The sequence below is a fragment of the Microplitis mediator genome, chromosome 9 (assembly GCF_029852145.1).
Source record: "Microplitis mediator isolate UGA2020A chromosome 9, iyMicMedi2.1, whole genome shotgun sequence".
In the NCBI taxonomy this organism is placed as follows: domain Eukaryota; kingdom Metazoa; phylum Arthropoda; class Insecta; order Hymenoptera; family Braconidae; genus Microplitis; species Microplitis mediator.
In genome coordinates this window covers 5,993,046-6,018,867 of record NC_079977.1, presented here as the reverse complement: position 1 = coordinate 6,018,867, position 25,822 = coordinate 5,993,046, and the positions used below count along the sequence as shown (strand labels likewise).

The 25,822-nt window shown below is 31.1% G+C and overlaps 1 protein-coding gene across 1 annotated transcript in view; it reads right to left on the bottom strand.

Annotated features, from left to right (window-relative positions):
• LOC130675077 (gamma-aminobutyric acid type B receptor subunit 2) overlaps window positions 1–25,822 on the bottom strand; it is a 107,011-nt gene that overhangs the window by 54,915 nt on the left and 26,274 nt on the right. Inside the window, exon 4 of the mRNA XM_057480562.1 lies at window positions 3,086–3,403. Within this exon, the coding sequence (XP_057336545.1) occupies window positions 3,086–3,403 (318 nt within the window). The remainder of the gene's footprint in view (window positions 1–3,085; window positions 3,404–25,822) is intronic.

Sequence of the window (25,822 nt, the reverse complement as noted above, 5' to 3'; positions counted from 1 at the left end):
TAAGATACAGCTTAAAAAAAAAATTCCGACATTACCTGATATGAACCAACTTGCCCTACTTTGTAAATACATGAACACTTTTAAAAAAAAGTGTGTGTGTGTCAACTCCGACGCACGATTGGAGTTTACTCCTTCAGATCGACTGTCTAAATAGGCACAGAATTAAAGGCTTACTAATCTAAGAGAAAGATTAATACCATATCAAATGGCGAATAAACGAATCAATGAAGATACATAAATAATGTATTTTTATTCTATTTTAGTCTAGTCGAGAAGTTGACTTCCTGCAAAAAATAGTTATAGGTCTCCTAAAAATATAGTTGATAGCTTAAACGATCCAGAATGGCGTCTAGAAAAAGACGTTTTTTGGATTTGGTTTTTTGGAAAAATAAAATTACAATTGTTATGAACAAAAAACCGTTAAAAAAATTGGCCGTCCAGCTTTTTGGCAAAATCTCAAAAAGAATCAGTGATAACTCAAATATTAAAATAGTTTCTGAAAAAGCAGAAAATTTTAGTAAAATAGTTCTCGACTCCTCGAATTGTAGCTCCAATATTTATAATTTTAATTTAACATTGAAAATCAGCTTTTGCGCGGCAGTTTCGGCATGCGCGCGCCGCCACTCTAGTGAGCGTAGTTTTTAAATAATTTTTTTTGATCATTCATGCAATATAAGTGCTATCTTAGCCCACGCTCTTGTGTTCGCCAAATAGTTGTTTGCCCATTAAACTGTTTCCACGACATTTGTGTGCGTTATACGATTATCTGCGTGCGACAAGTAAATTTGAGTGCGACAATTTGTAAACTTGTTCCATTTAAATATAGTGGAAACCTAAACATACAACCATGCGAATAACCTTCTCAATAAGACAATTTATAGATAAATTGACAAAAATAAAGATAGCCTGAACACGGAATCGAACCCAGATTGGTCTGGACCAATTCGGTATCGCGCCGAGTGCTCTACCAGTCCAACACCTCGAGATGCCCTCTACATACCCCTCGACATGACATCGACACGGTTTTGTCGAGAGTCTAGGACTCTAATATTTTAGAAAAGAAAATATAGACCCAGCACTCGGTGTTGTAAAAAAAAATAGAATTATCGACAGTTAAATTCTCTGGAAATCCCAGAGAAATCCCATAGGAAATATAGACCAAGCACTCGGTGTTGTAGAAAAAAATAGAATTATCGCCAGTTGAATTCTCTGGAAATCCCATAGAAATCCCATAGAAAATATAGACCCAGCACTCGGTGTTGTAGAAAAAAAATAGAATCATCGCCAGTTAAATTCTCTGGAAATCCCAGAGAAATCCCATAGAAATCCCATAGAAAATATAGACCCAGCACTCGGTGTTGTAGAAAAAAATAGAATTATCGCCAGTTAAATTCTCTGGAAATCCCAGAGAAATCCCATAGAAATCCCATAGAAAATCTAGACCCAGCACTCGGTGTTGTAAAAAAAAAATAGAATTATCGCCAGTTGAATTCTCTGGAAATCCCAGAGAAATCCCATAGAAATCCCATAGAAAAAATAGAATTATCGCTAGTTAAATTCTCTGGAAATCCCAGAGACTTCCCATAGAAATCCCATAGGAAATATAGACCCGGCACTCGGTGTTGTAAAAAAAAATAGAATTATCGCCAGTTAAATTCTCTGGAAATCCCAGAGACTTCCCATAGAAATCCCATAGGAAATATAGACCCAGCACTCGGTGTTGTAAAAAAAAATAGAATTATCGCCAGTTAAATTCTCTGGAAATCCCAGAGACTTCCCATAGAAATCCCATAGGAAATATAGACCCAGCACTCGGTGTTGTAGAAAAAAATAGAATTATCGCCAGTTAACAGCGGCTGAGGCAGCTGTTTGGCACACGCGTGGCTCGGGCGATCACCGAAGTTAAGTAGCATCGAGCATGGTTACTATTTGGCTGGGTGACCGCAGCCCCGCGTTGGGCTCGAACGAAGGTCTCTGATCGTTAGGGGCGGGATGAGGATTCAGTGATCGGTAAAATGGGAATTTTATCGACCACTGGAGCTTCACCCAAAACCGAAACTGTACTGGCTAGCTTTTCTCTGTGGCTTTCCTAGCCAACTGCACCTTCATTGCACAAGGGAGGTAGCAGGGCATCACCGGAATGATGCAGTTCAGTCATAAGCACAAGTCGGGCCACAGCCGCAAAAATTAAAAAGAGGCGAGAAAAGGGAGAATTCGAATGTAAAGTCTTGTGAAACACGATGGGTGATACAAGTAAATTAAAATTTAATTAGAATTATTGCCAGTTAAATTCTCTGGAAATTCCAGAGACATCCCATAGAAATCCTATAGGAAATATAGACCCAGCACTCGGTGTTGTAAAAAATATGGTGATCAAAAAAAAAAAAAATATATATATATATATATATATATATATATATGTATAGGTATATGGTATACATACAATGCAGTCGTACGGTGCCCCGTAGGATACCCTATACACTTACCCCTGAAAAGTGAAAGTCGTAACGAGGTCATTCGTTGAGTAGATTTTACACCTCATATTTTTTCCATACCGGGCTCCTTATATGAAAATCGATTCTTAAGGAGTAAACTCCAAAAAAAAATTCTTATTTAAATTAAAAAAGTTTATAAATTAATTTTATTAAAAAATTAAAATTTAATTATTTTTACTGACCTAGTTATTTGATTATGAGAATATTAATTTCAACATATAAATATATATGTCATGTATATAACAATGATGTTTAATAAAATTATATTAATAATAAAATGGTAAAGAAAAGCGTTTTGTAAGGATGAATATAATAACAAATAAAGTGTCTCGAAAGTGGCCCTGACCTCAGCAACAAGTACCACTTCTTGGTTGACTGAACAATATCCGGGCTCCACTAACACAGAGTAAGCTGTCAAGGAAGACAAGTACTTTGATCATCAAGTTTTCTAACTCGTATTATATTCAACTTGGCAACTGTCGTCTAAGACACATTCAAACATTTATCTACACGTACATATGATACCTATTATCCCTATACCTATATATGTGTACATTGCATCAAAGTATTACAAACTAATTTTACTTTACCAGCGAGTACATGTCTCCATTTTGTGATAAAGCTGTTACAGTGTCCCATCCAAAGTACTTGATGAGAGCAATCCGCGCTGGGTTGTGACTAGAGTCTGGTGCGACAGTTCGCAAAAATAGAGGAAATTCAAATTGATCTGACAGTGCGGGTCCTATTGAACCATAAGACACTTGAACGATGTTCCAGTATGGTACTATTTTAGCCAGAGTTTCTGTTACTTCAGAGCACGCTGTTCCTAATAGAAATGGCATCACTGTTGATTTTTTTTCTGTGTACAGTGCGTAGAAAAAACGATCTACTGCTACACCAGGATCACACTGAAATTAAAAGTTATATTTATCAATTTTGGCTCGTAATTAAATTGATTTTTTAAAATTAAAGCCATTAGTCTGCGGTTGCAATCCATTAATCGGTATTTTAAAATTATTTTTTAAATTTCCTGCTAAAAAAATTGAAAATTTTAATAAAAAGGAAGTTATTGGTTTCGGACCGATTTTCGCGTATCGAGTTTTCATCAGATGTTGAAGTTTTTAGGTCTTAGGAAGTTATTCTGACCATTTTCAGATAGACGTACAGCCGCGCGCGCGCGTGTGTATGTGTGTAAACTTTTTTTGTCCTACGATATCTTTGAAACGGATCAAGCGATTTGAAGGTACTTTGCGGCAATCGAATGAATCATCAAGACTTAGAGCTGGTTAGATTTTAAATCCGATCGGTAGAGTAGTTTACAAGTTATACGACAAATAAAAATCGGAAAAAAACGTTTTTGTTACATAACTCGTAAATCGCTCAATAAATTTGTTTTTAAGTTTGATTTGAATCTATCGTCGGACAAAAATCACTTTTTTTTCAGCGAAACGTTTATATTTTTGGTCCACACGGAAAAAAGAAAACAGGAATAACTGCTGTTCGAACGAGCATATATTACATTCCTACACTGTAAAAAAGCGGTGTTAAAAATGAACTCATTTTAACTTCGCCCGGTGTTAAAATGAAATTACACCGATGTAGGAGGCGTAATTCGGCGGTGTTAAAATACCGGTGTAAAAGCGGGGTAAACTGCGTCCGCTAAGAGTATTAGCTTTGGGAAGCTTATAAAACGCAAAAAATATTTTGACATACACACACACCCACGCACACATTCCCAAAGTAAAATATTTTAACACCGAAAAATTTCTTTTAACACCGGTAAAGAATATTTACACCGGCGGCGGCGTTATTTTCACACCGCTTTCGGGGTTAAAATTTAACACCGTCAATTTTAACACCTACATCGCTTTAACTTACCCCGGTGATTTTTTACAGTGTAGTAACGCGGCGCTTCATAAACGAAACTGTAAAAGTTACAGTTTGGCGCCAAGAAGTAAGTTTTAAACTTTAAAGTATGAAACATTAGTTTTACAATGTATTAAGTTTACTTTCTCACACTGTAATATTTGATGAAAATTATCAAAGTATCATTCGATATGTTTTAAAACTTAGTTTTCCTCAGCAAATTTTACGTTAAAATTTAAAAAATTTGTTTCTCAAAATAACGATATTGCAACTATAAACTGTAAATTTTACATTTTCAGTTAGTAATATTTGTGTTTATTCTTTTCAATAATCTAGTTTGAATAGTGATAGAATCCACCACGAAATGCTGCAGCCAATATATAATATTTATTACCTATATTTTAAGTGTAGAATTTGTCGTCAGTTCTATTTCATATCACAGCAAGAAATTTTTATTTTATTTTGAATTTATTGCTACTAAAATAAAATTATTCATCAGAATAAATAATTACTAGGGTGGTCCTTATTTTGGACATTTTCGAATTTTTATGCTCCCAGAGGCTTATGTGGTTCGAAATAAATAAAAAAAAATATCCTCAAAGTTTCAGGTCTCTATCTCAATTTTAACCCGTGCCGCACAGCGATGTAAGTTTCTCATTTAAATAACACGGGGTTTTTGGCATTGAACGATTAAGTTTTTATTCCGGCTAAAGTAACTGTTCGGAAAATTTGAAACTCTGTAGACTTTATCCTCATATAAGCAGCTACTCCTCAGAATTTTCACAGATTTTCAGCTACTATAATTTTGGGGGTACAGCATGATGAAAAAAAGAAAAAAATTTTTTTTTTTATTTTCAGCTAAAAGTTTTTTCAAATAACATATCAAATCAGTCTACATCCTTATCAGAAGTTCTTACTTTTTTTCATTCTCGCACCTAAGTGGGTGAACGGTATATCTTTTTTGCACTAATACAGTAATCAGGAGCATTTTTTTTCAATTACAACAGAAAAAATTCCCTTAAAGTTTAAGCTCTTAATTCTAACGGGAAGAGTTACCGCAAAATTTTTTTTGTGATTTTTTCAAGAAATATTTTGTTTATGTTATTTGACAATGTGTCTTTTTCAAAAATACATAATGCATTCAATTGATATCTGAGATCGGTATATCAATGCCACTAATCATATTATGTCTCAGTTTAACAGTTGATAAATATTATCAATAAATTAAATTTCTTTCAATATTTGCTTAAATAAGTTGGTCACCTTTAAGTTTATTATTTGTTTTAAGCAATAAATAATAAACAAAAGGTTGATAGTTTTGTGCATTATAATATCGAAATAATTATTTTCTTTACTATAATAAATTTACGATTTTCTAACTATAATAAATTATTAATAAAATAGATCTCTTTTATAAATAAATATAATGAATTTAAAAAATCACGGAAACGAAATTTGCGGCACGTGGTCCTGTTGGAATTAAGAGCTCAAACTTTATGACAATTTTTTTTCTGTCGTAATTGAAACCGTTTGTGAGGTAATCGTAATAAATTTAAAAAATCCTTTTAAGGAACGCTTTACTGCAAACTAATGCAAAGTTCCTGATTACTGTATTAGTGCAACAAAGATATACCGTTCACCCACTTAGGTGCGAGAATGAAAAAAAGTAAGAACTTCTGATAAGGATGCAGACTGATTTGATATGTTATTTGAAAAAACTATTAGCTAAAAATAAAAAAAATAATTTTTTTCTTTTTTTTCATCATGCTGTACCCCCAAAATTATAGTAGCTGAAAATCTGTAAAAATTCTGAGGAGTAGCTGCTTATATGAGGATAAAGTCTACAGAGTTTCAAATTTTTCGAACAATTACTTTAGCCGGAATAAAAATTTAATCGTTCAATGCCAAAAACCCCGTGTTATTTAAATGGGAAACTTACATCGCTGAGCGGCACGGGTTAAAATTGAGATAGAGACCTGAAACTTTAAGGATATTTTTTTTTATTTATTTCGAACCACATAAGCCTCTGGGAGCATAAAAATTCGAAAATGTCCAAAATAAGGACCACCCTAATAATTACGCATTATTAGTTGACACTGATGCAGATAAAAAAAAATTCAATTTAACTTTGAAAGTCCGTTATCTCAGGAAAATATGAATTAACATAAAATAAGAAAAAAACTTAAATTAAAAAAGATGGTGTTGTAATGAAAGGAAGCATAATGAAGGGATTTCTCGGTATAATCTAGAGCGTGTTGGATAACGATAACGTTTAGCTTATAGACTATGAGTCCAGCACGTAAATACATACATCTACACGCCTGTATCTCTATAGGCTACGGCTACTACGGTATATATATTTTATGTATCAAGACAGAACAGCGAAGTTATAAAAGCAAGGGTGAGAGACCGAAAAGTAAAGAGAGTATAGAGGGTTTCCTTGTAAATATATCCTCTATCCTCTATATATACATATATACATATATACATATATACATACATATCTTTATCTAATACTGCCAACAGTTATCCCGTATGTACATGTATATATTATACTATGTACATATTATGCTATGTAGAATATGTATCCAAACGTATGTGTAGGGTGTACACAAATATTTAACAAATACAAGTTTATATTCCCGAGCTTTTTGTTTTCTGTTCCGGAACCTCCGGTTTGAAATATTCGAAAATTTCATGTGGAAAAGAGTGAAAAGGAAAGAAATTGAATCTGTCCTTTTCTTTTTTTTAAGGATTACATTTTTTGATGCAAGTTTTTTCAGATCAAAGAATAAATTTATTTTCACGAAAAGATTTCATTGTAGTGACGGAAATTCTGAGATATTTTTATGAAAGGAAAATATGAATCACTTATTTGCATTTGACATAGTGAAGGAAAAAAGATAAAATATGTAATGTGACTGAGATGGAATACAAAATTGATTAAAGTTTAAACATATTTTTTAAGATAATTATCAAATGAAATAAAAATCTGAGTTCGGGGTGGCCATCTTGCCCCAGTATTTTCAATATAGTAAGGGCTTTACCAAAAAAATTAATATGGAAATCTATAGCTTAGATTCTTATATGGATTCCCACGTGGCGTTTTCGAATGGATTCCCATATGGTTACAGTTACTTTACAGTTTCTAATGTATTTTTAGTTGAATGAAACTTTGTTATGAATGAAACGCTATTAAGGGCTGAAAAAGTCTTATATGAAACTGTAATAATTACTACGTCTCAGAAATAATGTAATTTTTACAGTTTCGAAGTAGAGAGACTTTGCTAATATTTGAACCTGTATTTTCTCCACTATTCTTCGTTCCGTGTAAGGGTTCAATAATTTCTACAAATTTTGAACATTCTTGGTCGGTTCTATTTGTATTAAATAATCGGAATTAATATTGAACAAAAAAATAATAAAAATAAGTTATTGTTTTTATTCAACTTTGAATTGTTTGCTTGAAAGTTTTTATTGCACGACTCTTAATGCGAAGCATTAGAGTGTGCTTTACGATCGACAAATTCAGCTTACCTCTTTTTCGCTACTGTTTTTACTGTTTTACTCTTGTTAGTTCACGGAGCTTAACCAAGTTACACATCATCGGATAGAAAATTTAATAAGGATTAATTTTGTTACTTATAAAAACCAATTTGATGTATTAAATAACTAAAAAAACATCAAAATATAAAAAAAAGTTTTCCCGTCAAGCATACGGTAAGAAATATAAAAAATATCACTATGCCCGTATGGGCGTCAACGCCATACCGTATGGTATCGAAGATTTTTATAGGTTATAAAATTGTACCCGGGTCAAAAATAAAACTTGATTCAGGCTCGCTTTGCCTTATTTTCTTTTGAAGTTATCGATTTGCCGACGATTTTTTTAAAAGATCTCGACTTTTTCGACTTAGATTTAATTTTTTTCAACTTTTTGAATTTTTTTCATCTTATTTTCAACTTATTCGTCTGTACTTTGAGCACGATAGTCATTCACATTACTTTTGACTTGCTAAACCAAGTCGAAAAAAAGTCATTTATTCGCTTTACTTTCGCCTTAATATATAAACGTTATTTCACCTTAGTTCTGACTTTTTCGACTTATAATTTAAGTCGAATAAGTCTACATCAAGTCAGTTTCGACTTGATTTAGGCTTTTTCGCCTTACATTTTAAGTCGAATAAGTCTAAACCAAGTCAATTTCGACTTGATCTTGACTTTTTCGTCTTAAAATTTAAGTCGAATAAGTCTAAACCAAGTCAATTTCGACTTGATTTCAACTTTTTCGTCTTAAATCGTGACTAAGTAAGCCAGTTAAGTCTAAACCAAGGCGCAAACAATATATTTCATACCTCCGTAAAAAAAGTCGAGTTTGTCTTGTGAAAACGGCTCCAAATTTCGACTTCGTAAACCAAGTCTAAATCAAGTTTTATTTTTGACCCGGGTATGCATAGATGATTCAACCATTGCGGGAATAGTAACATTGGCTAGTTGATAGTTGTTGCGGACGCCGCAATGTTAGTATGGCCGTCAGGTCCATACTGCGTTGTCGTATCCACAATGCTTTTGGCAGATAAACCTAGTCTAACGACATCTATATAGCTTAGGTGGTAATACGATAGTATACATTGATTGACACGCCAGAAATTATGGCGGGAAAAACTAGTAGCATTGTGCCCTCGGCATTGTAGTATGGGCCTCAGGGCCATGCTGTTTCGCCATGCCTGCTATGCATACACTCGTTGTCATTAATGCCTGGCCCCCTGCATGGCTAAGATTCTATAGCCTGGGGGACCAGGCATTAATGACAACGAGTGTACGTGTGAGCAATACAATAGCTCCAGTACTATACAGTACAGTAAATAACGTTATACTTCTGGGGCTCGTTACAATACTGTCTTGAAATGTTTCACATACTATTTTAGTATCTGCCTTGAGACCATACTAGCATGGTGTTGAACACCATGCATTTCTTACCGTGCAGTAGAAAAAGTTTCCGTAATTCGTAAACACAAAAACTCGAGAAAAAAGCTATTATTTGGATCACTTTTTTTTTAAAAAGATTATTTTAGGGCCGAAGAAGAAGTGTGTCATAAATGGTCATCAAATTCGACCCCGTTTAATTATAATTAATAAAAGAGAACTTAACTAATTTTATATATCTATATATATATATATATATATACATATGTATACATATGTTTTTTACATATACCTTCGGCACACCAGTCGCGTCTGCGCGAAAAAACACATCTGACCATTTTTCGGAGCGAAATTTAAATTTCTAGTGTAATAGATAGGAAAAAAAAAACATTGTCCTTAAAACTTTTATCGTACATTATTCTTTTCTTTTTTGTAAATGAGCATTAAGAGACGCGCACTTTTGGATTTACTAAACTTTTTTTTTAATTTTTGTATCCTTTTTCTGTTATAGAAATAATGTAAAATAAATGGACTTCTGTTGTTAGTGACGAATCGAACAAGTAAATGAAAAGATAAATATTTTATTACTAAATTAAACCGGATAATATTTTTTTACGATTGCTATATTTTTTATAGTGAAATTATAAATCGATGGTCGATAAAATCCAACGTGAGCTTTCGAGGTATTTTATAATGAGAAAATAAAATATTAAAAAAGTTTAATAATTTTTTATAAATTTACGCCATAAATTTTATCGCAATCCTCGTAGAACGTATAATGTGTGTTGTAAAAATTTTATAGCTTACGATCGAAGCTATAAATTGTTAATTACCATAAAATTATTATTTATTGTGCGGTATTATATTTTTAAATTGATTTATAGATTTTTCAATCTCATGAATATTTAAATATTGTATATAATTTTGATAGATTATCTATATAAATTATTGTGGTAAGTTTTAGAAGAACTCCATATTTTTTGACCTGTAACTTTTTTTTTAATAACTCATTTTTGAAATTTTTTATCGTTTTGAACCAAACAACTCTTACGGAACAAAACTAATCAGCACTAATGAGAAACACTAATGCTCTAATTTTTTCGCGCATCAATAGTTTAGTGTCATTAATGGGTTTAGTGTCATTAGTGTGTTTAGTATCGTTAATTTGAATTTCACAGCAGAGTAGTATCGACTATTCGGGTAACTATAATGAACACTATTGAATCCTGGTCAACATTTATCACTTCCAGAATATTGTAAGATTCACTAATCAGACTACTAATGATCACTAATTAAATGCTATTCAAAACTAATCATTTCCAATAGTGCTGCCATGCTCAGTATTTGAAGTACTAATGATCACAAATATAACACTAATCACTTCCAACAATGCTGCAAGATTCATTACCCAGAGGACTAATGAACACTAATAGAACATTATTCAAATCTAACCACTTCCAATCGTGTTGCAAGATCCATTAGTACTCCGACTAATGAACACTAATACAATACTATTAACACTAATTACTTCAAATAGTGTTGCAAGATTCATTAGTCAAAGTACTAATGATCACAAACACAACACTAATCACTTCCAACAATGCTGCAAGATTCATTACCCTGAGTACTAATGAACACTAATAGAACATTATTCAAATCTAATCACTTCCGATAGTGTTGCAATATCCATTAGTACTCCGACTAATGAACACTAATCACTTCCAACAATGCTGCAAGATTCATTACCCTGAGTACTAATGAACACTAATAGAACATTATTCAAATCTAATTACTTCCGATAGTGTTGCAATATCCATTAGTACTCCGACTAATGAACACTAATCACTTCCAATAGTGTTATAAGATTCACTAGTCAGAGTACTAATGGTTACTAATGATCACTAACAAAATACTTATCAACACTAACGAATTTTCACTAGTGTTCATAAGTGTTAATTAGTTTTTCTCCGTAAAGGAAGTGATTAAAAAACAAATTTTGGAAGACAGTTGGCCTTGTGAGCAAGCCCTGATGCTTCCTCTAAGACCTCAAAACCTCAAAATTTGATAAAAACTTAATTTTCAACAATTGGAATTTAATTTGTAACCCTTTTTAACTTTTTTAATTTCCTTAGTCTAAAGTTAAAAAATCATTATAAAATTATCAATTATTAGATCTTTCTCAGTTCAGCGGAATGTTTCAGGCTGTTGTATATAAATGCAAATACATTGGGATGTAATTAACGGATTTCTACAAAACTTTAATCAAAATCTGTAAATAGTTGGTCCGCACGTTTGCATATAATAATTTATACAGAAACTTATTAAAGTTCAAGCAGTCAGAGAAACTAAATTAGAGATTTTAATAAACTGCACTATATCCTTTGTAGGAACAAAAGTTTTTTATGACGGAACCTGTCTTGGCAGAATATTGGGCTATCGAGCCTCAGTTCACCAGTCTTAGCCTAAGAGTTTGCCAATCTTCGACTACCGAGCCTCGGTTTGCTAGTCTTAGCCCAAGAGTTTGTCAATCTTTGACTAACGAGTCTCGGTTTACTAGTCTCGGCCTACGAGCCAATTTTTAATCAAATTTGTTCGAGTTCACTAATAATTTTATTTTGATTTGTTCAAATAACTTTAAGCAGTCAATATTATTATTTCATAACATTTTCAAATTTCACACATCTTGTAATTATAAAACAGCTAAATAACAAACAGTATTTTAAAACCTTCGGTTTCTATGCATAGCCTTATAGCCTTGTGGATAAGAGACATGCCTAGCAGCCATGACGGACCAGGTTCGAAACCCGACAAATGCAAAAAAAAATTATTCCCATCGGTTTATATAAAGCAATTGAATTATTAAATAATAAGTAATTGGCGCCCAAATAACTTCTTTCTAACTTCAATTTTTTGTTTTTTTACCACCATACTTAAATTTGTAATTTATAAATATCATATTACTGCTCACAAAAAGAATGTATCAGTATACATCGATATACATGATCAATATATAATTGATAATAAATAAACAAGTCGATTTTTTCTTAGCTATCTTAAGTTAAAAATTAATTTAAACTTTAATTATCGCGAAACTTTTTCATTCTATTGAAAAGTTATATTTTTTATTTTTATTTTTATAAAAAGTATCTTAAAATAGCTGTTCATCGGTGAATTGCCGGATATTGAAAAACGTCAACTCCCTCTTTCACATCTCGTAGCAAATCTCTCGCTTGACGACTATTGTGTCCCTAAAGGGAAGACAGTCTGTCTACGAAAAAGACGAAAAAAATATTTTAGGATTGCTTTTATGTTCAACAATTGAGATGGACTGACTATTTTTTTATTTTTGTTTGTAACATTTCCTTTTTCCTACGATGGAATCAATGTCTGATTTTTTTTGCATCGCTTACAAGCACATTAATTGCTCGACTTTTTTTAGCTGTATCTAATGGATCATAAAATTTTCTATTGTCCTGATGAAAGTTTTTTTCAGAATTATTCATGTTCTAGTTTTACTTTTTTTACATTTAATTGGATGAAAACAGATTTTTTTTAATAGTCAAATAAAAAATATTTTATGGTAAAGATAAACGCGTTATGAAATACAAGAGAAATGAGCGTTAAATCAATAGAAAGAGACAGAAAAGCCGGATAAAAATGGTTATGAAGAAGATGAGATTGCAGCAAATCCTGTCAATTCATATTTGATTATGAAAATCCGCCTTTTATATCCGACTTAAAAATATAATTATAAGCTCATCTTACTGTCATTGTTAAAAAATAAACGATTTATTTCATTGAAAAATCATTATTTGGCATAAAAAAAATTTCCTACTTCTATCAATCCCTTAACATAAAAAATATAAAATTTTCAAACAAAATAAATCATGACCCGGGTCAAAAAATAACTTGATTTTGGCATAATTTAAAAAAATTGAATGTAAAGCAAATCTAGCCAGACAAAAGCAAGTCCAGTTTAAGTTCTTTTTTTAATAAATGAAAAGCATATTTTAAGATATGAATACACTGTAAATCGAAGTGTTTTAATTTAAAACACCTAAGTGTTTTATTGTCATTAAAATATATTGAAGTTACGTCCTACACGTTCGCAAGTGTTTAGAAAGTGACTACAATGTATTTAAATCGCAATGAAACACTAGGTGTTTTAAATTATAAAACTTCGATTTACAGTTAAAACACATCTGGTCGGCTGCCCAATTTCAAAACACAGTAACTGACAGAAATAAAATTTTTTAAATATAAATTGAATCATGCTCACAAGACTCCACTATACAGAAAATTTTCTATAAAATTTTTTCCTATACCAACATAGGAATTATGACTATAAATTTTGGGAGCAGTTCCTATAATTATAGGAATGATTCCCATAATATATAGGAATGAACCCTATATTTTATATGAATCATTCCCATAAATTATAGGAACCATTCCCATAATATTAAAGGAAGGGTTCCCATAATGCTATTGGAATAGTTCCTATACATGAATGAAATGTATGCATGAATGATGTTCCAGAACGATTCCCATGCCATTATGGGTATGATTCTCATAATGATGTGGGAATAGTTCCCATGATATTATCGAAATGGTTCCCATATTGGTATAGGATCTATTCCCATATATTATGGGAACCATCCCTATAATAGTATGGGTACAGTTCCTATACCATTATGGGAACTATTCCCATAATCCATAGCAAAAGTTCCCGTAATTTTCTTTCCGTGTAGAACTAAAAATCGATTTTGAAAAATTTGTCCCTTACTGTGTGTTTGAAATTGGGCAGCCGTAGTTTTCACTTGCTTTTGACTAAAAGTTGTCTTGCTTAGTACCGATTTACGCCTACTAAGTCATGTTGTCTTGGATTTGACAATTGACTTAAATTTAAGTCATGTAAGTCAAATCCAAGTCAAACTTGACTTGAATTGGACTTAAATTTTAAAGTTAAAAAAGACATATTGAAGTCAAAAAATTATAGCAGTCAAAATCGATTTAATTAAGTCAGATAAGTCAAAATCAAGTTATTGCACACCTCAAGCGCGAAAGCGCAGGTGTGCTTTATGGACGGTTTTTTTTATTCGACTATTTTAGTCACATAAAAATCTTTCTACACTATTTTTTTTGATTCAGGGAACTTGACACTTCATAAAATTTCTAAAGTATTTTTTAATGAAAATCTGAGTTTACATTGAAAATAAGAATAAAAACTCTTTTAAAAAAGTTAATAAACCAACTTCGACAAAAATAAAAAAACAGGCAAATTAGGAGGTAAAAGTGGATAAGGATTCCAGTAAATTTAGAGGTTTTAGTTGGAATAAAATAGAGAAAAAGAATATACAAGCTGTAAAATCAGGTGAAATGTCAAGAAGAATTCTGTAAGCTTGGTAAATAAAGCCTAATAATTTATTCATAGACACTCACTCGAAATCGTTGCAGATGAGGTCAAAGTGGTTTCCGGAAAAATCTATTTTCATTTAACTTCCTTTACACTAAGATAACCTAATGTTTTTCTTCAGAGCTATTTTTATTATTTTATTTTTTCAACTCTATAATTTATATTCCGTTTATAAATTTCTAAGTCCAAACTCCGATTGAACTTTGAACGCAGAAATTTAAAATTCTTAGAGTAAAGCAAAAAAAATATATAAATTGAGTGGATGAAAGTTAAGAATAAAAAAATAGTGTATAAGTAAGTGGAGATAAATGATGAAAAATAAATTGAAGGTAGGCGAAAGTAATACGAAGCTTTGAAATGTGTTACGACGCGTTGAAGACGATCAATTTCCATTGTCACGACTCACGTTTACCGAGTCGTGTATTTTTTTTTCTTTTTGAAGACAATTTCTTTTTCTTACAAAACCGTTTTTTTTTTCTGTTCGTTTTATTATTTAATTTTTTGTTTTTTAAACTACTTTAGATTGAAAAGGACAAGGCCAATATCGGGAAAAGTATGCGAATTGTCTCCAAGGATTTAATTCCATTTGCATACTCTATTTCAATATTTTATCACGTCCTGATAGAGATAAATTTCAATGTTTTTTTTCCACTGAATAAATTTAACTTATCATTTTTATTTTTAATTTATTTATGGCAAGAAATTTTATATTAGTAATTTTTTATAAATATTCATTGGGTAAAAATACATCCCCTTTTTTTTTAATGAACATTTTTTTTCAAGTCTCTTATGAATGACCCTAGAGAATGATGTTGGGAAGCTGATACAGCAATTTTTTATTTTTAATATGAAGAGAAAATTGATATTATACGTTTTTGCTAAATCGGCATTTATCTGGTGATTTTTAAATATTTTTTTTTAATTTTTAATTTTAACTGATTAAATATATGTTTAATCGAGTCATTAGAAAGAAATTGAATGATTACAATTCTTATTTAATAGAAAAATAGCCTAAGATTAAGAGTATAAAAGTTACCACCGATTAAGATAGTTTTCCAATTTGAAGTCACGTAGATTTTTTGTCTGAAACTTTAAAGGGCTATATCATTTTAACAGTTGGATTTATGCCTGAGTCGAAAAACAAATTCGGATTTAAGTCTCAAAGTTCTCAATGAGGTTTTCGAGAATCAATTTAGAATTTGAAGATTGACACCAGTACAGAAAGTTATCCTAGTTCAGTCCTCAAAAAAGTAGTTACGAGCTATTTTACCACTTTGATGACTAAACTGGAATAACATAATCTGGATTAAAGCCTCAAAATACTCAAAACATAAAGGAATAATTTTATTCGCATTTGAACCGCAAAAGTCTCATTCGACGTATTCTCTCCTCTTCCTTTTTATATCTAAAATTTTTCAAAGTCCGAAATATAACTTTTCATTTATTGAGGATTTTGAAGTCTTAATTATAATTAACAATCGATAAATTATACACGGTAAGAAATACACGGCGTTCAACACTATGCTAGTATGGTCTCAAGGCAGATACTAAAATAGTATGTGAAATATTCCAAGACAGTATTGTAGTGGGTCCCAGAAGTATGGCGTTATTTACTATACTGTATAGTACTGGAGCTATTGTATTGCTCACACGTATGCATAGCAAGCACGGCGAAACAGCATGGCCCTGAGACCCATACTACAATGTCGAGGGCACAATGCTACTAGTTTTTCCCGCCATAATTTCTGGCGTGTCAATCAATGTATACTATCGTATTACCACCAAAACTATATAGATGTCGTTAGACTAGGTTTATCGGCCAGAAGCAATGTGGATACGGCAATGCAGTATGGGCCTGACGGCCATACTGACATTGCGGCGTCCGCGACAACTATCACCAATGTTACTATTCCCGCAATGGTTGAATCATCTATGCATACAATTTTATAACCTTTAAAAATCTTCGATACCTTACAGTATGGCGTTCACGCCCGTAGTGATATCCACAAAATATTTCTTACCGTATATGTATTTAGACCTCGTAGTTCTCATTGAGGATTTTGAGTACTCAAGTAGAGTTATTTTTTGGGCGGCAAATAAAACGTTAGATGAATTGAGGCTTTTGAGGACTAAACTAGAATTTGTTTATTGACTCGGGTGGTTCTCGTTCTTAAAACTAATTTTGTAAAAAATTTAATTAGCTTTTCATCGGTGGCTACCAAAAATTTCTACCTATCTTGGATAGTTACTCAGATATCGATCAAACAAATAATCTCTATGTTTAAAGATTTCTTCGGTTTTAAATTTATGAAATAATTGATCATTTTCTAAATAAACTATTTTTTTTAACAACATCCTAAATTTGTGACTTTGAATGTCTCTATTTTCCAAACTATCGATGCTACAGTATTTTTTATTGAACCGGAAATCATAAAAAATTAAATTTCCTGTTAAATGACTACATGTTATGTCTATTTTCTGGAGTTCCCAGGAAATTGCCAATTAAATAAATTACGTAGAAAAGTGTCAATTGTTAATTATTAACTTAAAAAACGGCTAATTAAAATTTTTTGTTACCAAAAAAGTATACCTAAGTACCTTTTGCTTCAATAACTCAACACGATGTCTCGAAAAATTAATATCCTGTGGAACGAAGTGTAATCAAAAGCCCTAAGTTTTTAATGGCCCTTACTGTCGCTTTTAATGACACAGCTACTTTTGAAAACTATAATAATTTATATAAAGATTAATATTTTACATCAAGTACTTCAAGACCTCAAAAACGAGCGATTATTCTATTACAAATGAGTTTTTAATTACTACCAGCACAATCGTTATTAATAATAAATTATAATTTTTACAGACCATTGACAAAATTAATTCATTCGTCTAATATTTTATTTATGGAAATAAATTATTTTAATAACTGATTCGTATAGTATACTATAGAAAGTAAGTTCTTCAAAATCTATAAAAGAGCCAATAACTTTATTATCATCGTTTTATTTTATTACAAAGTTATAGTGTGATAATCTGACGATATAGAATCCCTTCACTTCAGAATTCATTTTTAAACGCTTAAATGATCAAACGAAAGTTTATTTCTAATTGTAAATATATAACATATATAGTAGAGGGTAAAAGAGGATTATCGTACATCGGAATAAGAAAGCTTACGTACTAAGCATGAAAATTGACAGATTAAGTAGATTGAATTTTAGTAAAAGCCTTTTATATCAAATTACATGTAATTACTTCATTTTAAATTCAGTTATTTATTTTTTTTATCGACATTATTATTTTATGAAGTGGAAATGATTTAGAATACCGCAAAATTATCGTGTAAAATTTAAAATATTTTCCCTGATTAAACAACTGAATTCGATCGAATTAAACAGAATTAAATTTTTAATTCTATTTAATTCAGATAAATTCTGTTCTTAACTTAAAAATGAATTATGTCTAATTCGGCAGGAAAACCAGACTTTGTCCAAATTAAAACGAATTTAAATAATTCTATTCGGTTAAATTCTGATTAATTCGAAAATAATTCTCCAATTTCTGGTTCTGAATCCGAATTAAACTGAATTAAAACGAATTTGAATTTTTAAATCGGTTTTATTCTGTTTAATTCAAATTCAAATTTTCAATTCAGTTGAATTCTGTTTTGCAGAATTCAAGAGAATATAACAGAATTAAAATTTTTAATTCAGTCGAATTCAGTTGTTTAATCAGGGTTTTTTTTTAAGCTAACATTTTTCGAAATTTCCCTGGAAGACTATTTTTGAAATACTTTGTTTGAAATATTTGCTAGACCGTCGCGATCTAGATAGCTACTGTTACAATTTATTCTTATCCCTATCACCGATCAGAATTGCTGGCAGCACTTAACGTATCGCTACTCACACTAACCTCCAAATAGCTAACGAGTATCGTGACGGTGACAGTCAAAATACTGTATCGTGTCTGTCACGATACTGTTGTTTCCGTATTCTGTTTATTTGCTGAGATAATTCTTTTTCAGTAAATAAAGGAGTTATTGTATCAAGCCATTTATATATTGTAAATTTGCAACAAAATAATTTCTCAGCTTAAGAATGTTTACTGTTCAAAAAATTTGTTTTTTGTCTCCATGTGTAAGGGAATTCAGGAAAGAATGAGTCATTATTTTGGTGAAACAAAATAATTGCTTTTCTTCAAAAACGTTTAGTCGCGAGGTGTATTGACAAGTCTGGGTGGTATAGCTACTAAAGCATATCTATTTCCGATAAAGATCATTATACTCAAATTACATCCGGCTTGCATTACTAGTGTTATCTGATATGACTATATCGATACTTAAAATTACATGAAGAAAAAATAAGTTTTTTTACATTACGTATGCAGGTGAACTTACACGTGTAGTACTACACTGTTAAAAAAAGGCGGTGTTAAAACTGGCACGGTGTTATTCCGCGGTATAACTTTATATAATTGGTAAATTTAATTTGTTTAAAAGGATTTGCTGTCTATTCTCTTTATCACACACATATGAACAAACAAAACGATCCATGTTGCAGTTATATTAGCAAATGGAAATTTAAAATGAGCCGTGTTCAGGTGTAAACTGAAATTTTCGAACGAAAAGCATTTCATTCGATAGATTATACCTTTACGCATCGAATGAAATATTTTATTTAATGATTTGGGTTTTTATCTATGAAAACGGTTCATTGGAAAATCACCTCTTTCACTCTCTTAAGCTGTATTCGAATGAAGTAAACTAATTCTAATTCCGCACCAGTATTAAAAACATGTTTACTTTAATATCGCTTTTTGCGAGCGTATACGCTGAGAATTTTATAGTAAAAATTCCCGGGTGAAAATATTTCAAATTGAAAAAAAAAAAATTGTTTTCTCGGCCGAAACTCGCTACGCCAAAAAAGGCCGAAACAAGGCAGACAACCCGGGGAAAACGATTTAGATCTGACCATATATAATTATATCTGATTAGATCTGATTTGTCAGATCTGGCCAGATCTTTAAATTGTCTCTATCTGACAAGATCTGGACAGATCTGAACAGATATAATTATATGTGGCCAGATCTAAACCTTTTTTCCCGGGATCCCTATTAAAAAAAAAAAATTTAATTGCAAAAAAAAATAATATAGTTTTCATTCGATCCGAAATGTAATCTAACGTATTAGAAACGTTACTTAGAAGAGTTATACATGAATTTGATTGATGAAAAAATCCCGATGACTGCTGGGCTCGAACCTGCATCCTTCAGATCCAAAGTCTTTGACGCTATCCACTGCGCTGCCCCACGTATGTGATCGCGTGAATGTAAATAATCAGATATGAACAATTTTCATGATTATATCTGAGCAGATATAACAAGATCTGATTATGTTAATTGTTGTATTTAGTTCAGATATAGTTATCTGATCAGATCTTACGACATATGCGCAGATCTGACCAGATATAAACAGTTATCTATAAAAATAAGACATACATAATTATATCTGAGCAGATGTCATAGGATCTGACTATGTTAATTGTTGTATTTAGTTTAGATGTTGACAACTTCGATATAGTTATATCTGGCCAGATATGATAAGACCTTTTCATGTCTAATGTATTTTGCAATCCAGATATAGTTATATCTGTTTAGATCTGGCCAGATATGATAAGACCTTTTCATGTCTAATGCATTTTGCAATCCAGATATAGTTATATCTGTTTAGATCTGGCCAGATATGATAAGACCTTTTCATGACTAATGTATTTTGCAATCCAGATATAGTTATAACTGTTTAGATCTGATCAGATATGACTAGATCTGATCATGTCTGATGTATTTTTCAACTCAGATATAGTTATATCTGTTTAGATCTGATCAGATATGACTAGATCTGTTCATGTCTGATGAATTTTTCAACCCAGATATAGTTATATCTGTTTAGATCTGATCAGATATAACTAGATCTGATTATATCTCAAATCCCATATCTAACCAGATATAAATAGATATGATCAGATATAATTAGATCTGACCAGATATAATTATATCTGGTCAGATCTAATCCGTTTTTCCCGGGAATAAAGTAAAAATCGGTCTGTCAGTTGACCCTGCGGGCCAGCCCCAAAACTTCTCGCTGTTTTCGAGCTCAAGAACCTCGAAAACATTATTGTGAATACATTTTCGAGCTCTTCGAGCTCAAAAATACGTTTGTATGCTGTTGTTTTCGAAAAAAAACGTTTTTCACCATTTTTTCTCCAACGATATCTCTCAAACGAATAAACCGATTGAGACGGTTGAGGTGGCAATTGACGCGTTTTGTCAAGTTCTAAAGCTGATCAAATTTTGAATTCGATTTATCGAGTCGTTTTTGAAATATTTCAGAAAAAATACAAATTTTTTTTTTTTAATTCTATCGACAACGGTTTCTCTTGAAAGAATGAACCGATTTTGATGGTTGAGGTGGCATTCGACGCGGCTTATAAAGCCTAGAGCCCAGTCCATTTTGGAACCAATCCATTGAGCACATTAAAAGTTATCCAAAAAAAACATTTATGAAAAAATTTTATTTTTGGAATATCTCTGAACGAGCCCTACCGATCAAGCTCAATTTTCTTACAGCTTCAAGATATTGATAAGCCGCGTCGAATGACACCTTAAAGTTCAAAATCGGTTCATCCGTTCAAAAGATACAGGTACTTACATACGTACGTATGTACGTACATACATACACTCGGACATCATCGTGAAATTAGTCAGAATAGCTTCCTAGGACCTCAAAACGTCGACATCTGATGAAAATTCGATTTTCGTAAATCGGACCGAAACCAGTAACCCCGAATTTTTGAAAATTTACAATTTTCTTAGCGGGAAGTTAAAAATATATTCTAGCCGAAAATAGGCCGATTCATTTGTCAGCCAAATATCGGCCGATTTTCGGCCTATTTAATAACATTAAAATTTTTTCGGCGTGTTGTCGGCCAACTTTCGGCCTTTTTCAATAAAACTTTATAGTTTCGGCGTGATTTCGGCCAAATTAAGCTGTTTCGGTCTTTTTTCGGCCAAATATTTTCACCTGGGTTACTTAAAAACCTTAGGTAACGGTGAGTTAACGCGATATTTTTGAGAATTATGCAATTTGTTTCAGTAAGTTTTAACAACATTTTATTAAAATATTCTCTAAAGGATAACTTTTTTTTAATGAACCACTGTAACACTATTTCTGACATCAAAACTCTACTCTGCAACACGTGTGTAATTTTCTTAATACTTTTTACGATACAAATTTTTCGCTAGTCGAAGTTTTTAATAAAAAAGTTTAACAGGTTGACTAAGGAATTTGAATTATTGTACATTAAAATTTAATAAATTCATAAGTTAAATTGTTTGATAATTTAAAATTCAAGTTTAATTAATTGTTATTTAATTTAATCGAATTAACAGTGCATTAAAATTTGGATAACAATTACCAGACGTTGAGTATAAATTGAATAAAAGTAAATGGTGTGTAATACAAATGCTGTAAAAGTTAGTCAATTAAATTCTTATAGCGTGATAGAGGAAAATATATTTAAGAATTTGTAATTAAAGTTTCAGTGTAGAGGATAACAAGTTGCTCGAGGTTCGAGTACATAAATAAATAATTTGTGTTTCAATGATTCATCTGTAATGAAAACAGAAGTAAATAATTATTATTTCAAGTTGTTGATTTGTTGAGGGCTAGTGCAGAAAAGCGGAAGTGAGGTGGAGATAGTGAGTATAATATTTGAGTAACGGTAATGAGCGATGGCAATGTCAAGACTGTGTATAATTATTGTGTTCTCGAGTGTAACTAATGATCAATTATGTGGTGAAAATATTATTTCGTAGAATGAGAAACTCGAGGATTGTGACACTAGGCCACTCTTGAACTATTATTGCATGGCAAGCTTCGCAATTATTTAAACTTTAATAATCGTGGAATTTAATTAGGAAGACGGAATAATTATGTGGAACTTTCTGGGATAATAGGAGGTACTAATTGATAAAAAAAAAAAATTAATCGGATTAGTCATAGAAAGAAGTTAAAGTACAATTAAAATTTAAGGTTAGAACTCGTAATGAAAATTTTTTAATTAAAATAAAATATTCATTTGCTAGTAAGAATAAATTCAAATAATATTTTGAAAAATTTTAAACTATTAATATGTTAAAAATTTTTGATCTATTATTCGAAGAGAAGTAAATCAATGCATCTAATCAATATTAATATATATTAGCTATGATTAATTAATGTATTTGATTCAATAATCGATGTAAAGATATCCAGTAAAATTTATTAGAATACTAATAATATACAATATCTACAATACAGAATCATTTTAATAAAAAAAGAAACAAAATTTTGCGCACAAACGAACGACCGAACAAAATAATATAAATAGCTATTTTCGATACATAAGATTAAAACGAGGGTTTGCAGTATGCTTGTATTGGCGACACAAGTTTTAGATTATGTTAGGTTTAGGTTACAATCATTCTGAAAATGCTCGGATTATCTTCCTAGGACCTCAAAACGTCGACATCTGACGAAAACTCGGTTTTCAAGAATCCGATCGAAAACAATTACCGAATTTTTTGAAATTTACAATTCTCTTAGCGGGAAGTTAAAAATTCTTTTGTCTTATAAAAGCTGAAATTAAAAAAATTTTTTTTAGATATATCTAATGTATAGTTCAATAAGTTGTAGATCGAATTGAACGGAATATAGTAAACTCTCTAAAAATGAATCAGTGAATGGACTAGAATATTCACTGATTGGACTACTTTTCACTGATTCATTTTAAGAGAGTAGGGCCGGATAGATCAACTGGAAGAGCTCTCGGCTTGATACCGACATGGGTTCGAATCCCAGTTCGGGCTATCTATATTTTTCTCAATTCATCTATAAATTGTCTTTTTGAGAAGGTTAATTGTAAGTTTAGGCTTCACTACAAATATATGATATTTAATCATATATGATCATATATTACCTTATATATGTGCTCATATATAATCATAAATAAGTATAAAATAATAAATATCGAATTATCCTCAACATTAATGTAGAAGAATACGAATAAAGGACACGAAAAAATTCAGTAATAATCATAATAAATTTATGAATTTAAAAGTAAATTTGAAAAAAGTTATGCTAACAAATATAAATGTAGTTATACAGTGGTAAAAAATCTCGTTAAAAAAAATCATAAAAGCGTCAGTACAAGTCCTAATGTAAAATATATTGTTCACTTGAAAACTGAACACGTAGTCAATGTGGATTGTAAGATTATCGTAAGAAAAAATATTTCCTTGATATGATAAATTTCTTAGCCATATAATTATACAACTCTCGAGTAACATTCTTCATCCAACTGCATACTACTTTTATGTTGAGTAATGTAGAGAAAGAAAGAATTAAATAAGGTAAGAAAAGTTTCAAGAATCTTTTTATGAATTAGACCCCTTAGCTCAGATCTGCGTTAGCGTATTCCGTTTTCGTAGGAGGAAAAACAATAAAAAGGCCAACACTAAGAATGAGAATAACGGAAAAGAAGAAAAAATAAATTACAGAAAAAAATTAAATACAGTATTGTTGGAATAAAACTTGATAAACAAGTCCTCGAACAAACTTTTCATCTCCCGCATTCATGAATTCAGACTAGAGGTTCGTTTACTTGTAAATTAAAGTTTTTCTTTACTCTCTAAATAATCAGGATTAGTTGCCTTCTTTTGATACTTCTACGATCACTTTCTCCTTAGATTCTCATTAAATTTGAATAACAGAAATAAATATATATAGATAATTATATATGAAAAATTATAAAAAGTTCATTTTGTCCCTGAAATAATTTTTTAAAAAGTTTGATGTAAAAATTCGAAAAATAACTTTTATAAATATTCAACGAAACTTTTTGAAATAAAAGACTTATGAGATGAAAATGAACTCAGAATTTAATTTGAATTGAGAGGAACAAGGAGTTAATTTATTTGAATCACTTAAAGAATAAATTACGACTACTGTCATTAAATCCGTACTCAACATCTTCGCTCGAGAACCCCAATGTCACTTAAGATGTCATCTTGAATAATAGATTAAGAACTTTTTATAAGATCTGACAGTTAAAGTGATCAGGGATCAGCCCAGAAAATAAAATAATAAATACAAATATATTTATGCAGTTGTCAAGAAATGTCGTCGCAGAACAGCTTTACGGTTAAAACGATTATCAAAGTTTGCAATATCGGATTGTATAGTTCAAGTGACAATATTTCAGAATGCACAGAGTGCATAAAGTGCACAAAGTGCAAGTGCTTATCAAATAACTGTATGATTGTATGATTTGATTATCAGACATCGCGTCCGTGTTCAAATACCGAATTTTCACCAAACATTATTGAAATGTACAGACCATTTATACCCAATATGTTTGATTACTTGATACATATATAATTATAATTATGTATGTACATGAACATATTACATCAAGATTTGACTTAACTACTGTCAGTCAAAGAGTAAAATGTAATTTACAGGGTAACACACTGTGTGTTAATTTATATAATATTAATACAACCGTGATGCTCGTAGTACCGTCAAATCGTGATGGATGCAATTGTATAATTTATACAATGATAAATTCATGATTCCCATTGATGTTTAGTCACGGAAAATTTAAATCCTCTATGTGTGATAAATTTACAATTCAGATTATTAACGTAAAATACTTCTACATTCGCTTTTAACATTTTCTTTTTTATGAATAAACAAAATCGTTATTATTACTATTATTATTATTATTATTTATTTCACAGAGTTAATTATAATGTTAGTATACACTGAAAAAAATAATCGCTAGCTGCTAGCGATTTTTAATCGTTAGCTGCGAGCGACTATTTCGCTAGCTGCTAGCGATTTTTTCTTTAGCAGGCGCGATTAAAAAATTTTTTTTTAGTTTCTTGTTGATTTCTCAGAAAATACTTATATGATCGACTTTAAAATCTAATCAGCTCTAGAACTTAATAAAACGCGTCGATTGCCGCCTTAACCATCAAAATCGGTCAATTCGTTCGTGAGATATCGTGGGAGCAAGAAATGCTA